Source organism: Rhinopithecus bieti, unplaced genomic scaffold (assembly GCF_001698545.2).
Source record: "Rhinopithecus bieti isolate Rb0 unplaced genomic scaffold, ASM169854v2 scaffold_33160, whole genome shotgun sequence".
Classification (NCBI taxonomy): Eukaryota; Metazoa; Chordata; class Mammalia; order Primates; family Cercopithecidae; genus Rhinopithecus; species Rhinopithecus bieti.
Genome location: NW_016814008.1, coordinates 65,539 through 69,440, shown reverse-complemented (window position 1 = coordinate 69,440; position 3,902 = coordinate 65,539). Strand labels below are relative to the sequence as shown.

The 3,902-nt window shown below is 40.9% G+C and overlaps 1 protein-coding gene across 1 annotated transcript in view; it reads right to left on the bottom strand.

Moving 5' to 3' along the window:
* Window positions 1-383: 383 nt before the first annotated feature.
* The window catches only part of LOC108513550 (major urinary protein 4-like), a 21,177-nt gene continuing 17,658 nt past the window's right edge, over window positions 384-3,902 (bottom strand). Inside the window, exon 6 of the mRNA XM_017849338.1 lies at window positions 384-463. Within this exon, the coding sequence (XP_017704827.1) occupies window positions 441-463 (23 nt within the window). The 3' untranslated portion in view covers window positions 384-440. The remainder of the gene's footprint in view (window positions 464-3,902) is intronic.

The following is a 3,902-nucleotide window of genomic DNA, read 5'->3' as shown; positions in this document are numbered from 1 at the left end:
AATAAAATTCTTGACTTTGCTGTACTTACGTTCTAGAGGTAGTGGGTACAGGCAACAAATAAGTATGAGGCACCAGTCAAGGAGGTTGGGGAAAGAGTTTTATTCTTGGGGTTTTGGGGTTTACCCTCTGTGAGGTGACCCCCAGGGGCCAGAAGGTTGTGAGGGAGTGCATCGTGCAGGCATCTGGGGGATGAGTATTTCAGACAAAGGGAACTGCAAGGAGAAGAGTCTAGAGGTGGAATTGTTTTTGGGTTTTTGAGGAAAACTGTACTCAGGGCTAATTCAGGTATAACAGGAACATGGGGAAATGAAGGTAGTTGTGTTAGGCTGTGGGAATCTGGGCAACTGGGTAATGGCTCTTGGTACTGCTGACCAGGTTGGACGTGCAGAGGCCGGCTCTCCAATCAACCAGACACTCCACTTCTCTCTTCACCAAGTGGTTAGCCAGTAATTGTCTCTTGTTCTAATAACCAAAAACAGAGCCATCATAAACATTTTGAAACCAGTGGAACAATATTCCTGAAATACTGATTTTGAAGAACAACAGCTAGTATTATGATGGGCCTGTTTCCAGGAACAGACAGTTTCAATGAAAGTTCTGTCTTGGGATAAGAGTGTTGAATATCAACGTTCTCTATGCCAAGAATAGAAATTTGGAGTCTTCATTGTTGTCCTTGAATTCCTGAAATAACCTCAGAATGTCCTGATTTGATATTTACTCTGGAAGTGTATTTTACATTTATCTAATTTTCTTCCATTCGGGCTTAAATTATTCATAATGTTTAAAGATGAGCAGTAACATGACTACTTCAAAAAAGCCCCTTAACCACACAGTTGTATAATTTAATGCCTATTTTATTAAAGGCATTCTAAGTGGTTCATTTTGACAGACGTTTTTATTTGGGGGGAAATGCAGCACAAAACAACTATAGTAAATAACAATTGGAGTGGCCAGGTGCGGTGGCTCATGCCTGTAATCCCAGTACTTTGCGAGGCCGAGGTGGGTGAATAACTTGAGCCCAGGAGTTTGAGACCAGCCTGGGCAACATGGTGAGACCCCATCTCTACTAAAATACAAAAATTAGCTTGGTGTGGTGGTGCATACCTGAAGTCCCAGCTACTAGGGAGGCTGAGGTGGGAGGATCACCTGAGCCTGGAAAGTTGAGGCTGTAGGAAACCATGATTGCACCACGGCACTCCAGCCTGGGTGACGGAGTGAGATCCTATCTCTTAAAAAAAAAAAAAAAAAAAGGCAGTTGTAGTAAAGGCTGATAGAAAGGGGGATCAGCAAACATTTTCTCCAAAGGGTTAGATAGAAAATATTAGGCTTTGAAGGCCAAGAAGCAATCAAGGATATTATATAGGTATTTATATAACAATAGCAAAACATACGTCTATTTTTTTTGGGTGAAACTCAAGATATAATATTGCATACAATGATTTTGCAATACAGGTCTTTTTTTTTTTTTTTTTTTTTTTGAGACGGAGTCTCGCTCTGTCACCCAGGCTGGAGTGCTGTGGCCGGATCTCAGCTCACTGCAAGCTCCGCCTCCCGGGTTCACGCCATTCTCCTGCCTCAGCCTCCCGAGTAGCTGGGACTACAGGCACCGCCACGTCGCCCAGCTAGTTTTTTGTAGTTTTAGTAGAGACTGGGTTTCACCGTGTTAGCCAGGATGGTCTCGATCTCCTGACCTCGTGATCCGCCCGTCTCGGCCTCCCAAAGTGCTGGGATTACAGGCTTGAGCCACCGCGCCCGGCCGCAATACAGGTCTTTTAATGAGAAGAAGGAAATTCTTTTTTGGCATAACAGTTTGCTGAATTGGAGCTGAAAGTTAGTGTTTCTAGTATCACATCAACGGCAAATGTTCTTGGCTCATGGGCTATATGAAAACAGGCAGTGGGCTGGATTTGGCCTATGGGCCATAATTTCCTAACCCCTTGGATAGAAAATATGGTTTCAGTGTTTATTCTTGGAGGTTCTGGCCAAAGTTACAAGGAAAAGAGAGAGAGAGCATGAAGCGTAAAGACTGGAAGAGATACAGTGACATCATTTGCAGGTAATATGACCATATGCCTGTAAAACCAACATAATCCACAAAGTATTAGAACTAATTTTACGAGAACTAATAAAAAAATCTCATCAAAGTTGCTAGAGAGATCATCCTATAAAAATCAATAGCAGGCCAGGCGCAGTGGCTCACACCTGTAATTCCAGCACTTTGGGAGGTTGAGGCAGGCGGATCACCTGACGTCAGGCGTTCAAGACCAGCCTGGCCAACATGGTGAAACTCCATCTCTACTAAAAATACAAAAATTAGCCAGGCGTGGTGGCACACACCTGTAATCCCAGCTACTCGGGAGGCTGAGGCAGGAGAATGGAGAGAACCCGGGAGGTAGAGCTTGCAGTGAGCTGAGATCGCATCACTGCACTCCAGCCTGGGCGACAGAGCAAGACTCTGTCTCCAAAAAATAAAAATAAAAATAAATTTAAAAAAATAAGTAGCACTTTTCTATACCAGCAAAAACTAATGGCATTAACTGATGGTAAAAGAAAACAACAAACACCAAAAAACTGAAAGTATAGAGTTAATAACCAAGAATACACAAGAAAATCATCAAGGAGAAAGCTTTAAAATGTTAAAGAACATAGATTACCTGAATAAATTGACAGGCATTTCATGCTCTTAATGAAATGAGTTAAAATACTTCTATTCTCTCCTGGTAAATACCTTGTGAATTTACTATATGATAAATGTGGCACTAAGAATCAGTGGGGAAACACAGATTGTTTAGTAAATTGAGTCAGGAAAACTAGATTTGTACTTCATACCACATATAAAGGTAGACTCCAGATCAAGACTGAAATGTGAACGACAATGCTATAAGTTAATAGGAGAAAATATAGGAGAATATTTTTGTGTACCAGAAGCAGTAAATAATTTCCAAAAGAAACCTTTGAAAGCATAAAACATAAGCCTCCTATTGCCCAAAAAAAAGATGAATCTGATTGCATCAAAGTTGAAAGACATCATGGACAAAGTTAATCAACAGTGTCTGAGAGAAGATATTTGCAATATATGAAATTAACAAGCTACGGTGTTCCAGGAACTCTTGCATGTATGCACAAGAAAAAGATAGAAATTTGAATGGAAAAACAGCATGAATAAGCAATATACAGAAGAGGAAACCCCAAAGCCTAACAAGTAAAGGAAGAGATTTTCCAACTCATTAGTATCCAGAGAAACGTTAATTATATAACATTGAGATGCCAATTTACACCTATTACACTAGCAAACCTGGGAAAGCTGGATAGGGCCAGGTTGGAAGAGATATGGAAATGCAGGAACGCTTGTGCAGTGATGGTGGAGGTGTAGATGAGTGCAGCCTTTCTGGAGAAAGTCTCGGGACTTAGTCAAATCATGTATATACATACTTTCTGGTGCAGAAGTCCACTCTGGGGCATATATCCAAAGAAATCGCACAAAGATCCAGAAGAGGAACTATATAATTATGTTCACTGCAGCACCATTGGGTTGGCAGGGGGGAGGCAATGTGAGTTTCCGTTACTGGAGGTAACGTGGTGGATGCATTTGTAGGGGCCCTGGGCAGCAATTAGAAGCTGTAAGTCTGCTAAGGATGATGGCCTCCAGCTCCATCCATGTCCCTGTAAAGAATATGATTTAATTCTTTTTTATGGCTACATAGTATTCTACTGTGTGTATATACTACATTTTCTTTTCTTTTTTTTTTTCTTTTTTATTTATTTATTTATTTTTTAATTATACTTTAAGTTCTAGGGTACATGTGCATAACGTGCAGGTTTGTTACATATGTATACTTATGCCATGTTGGTGTGCTGCACCCATCAACTCGTCAGCACCCATCAATTCATCATTTATATC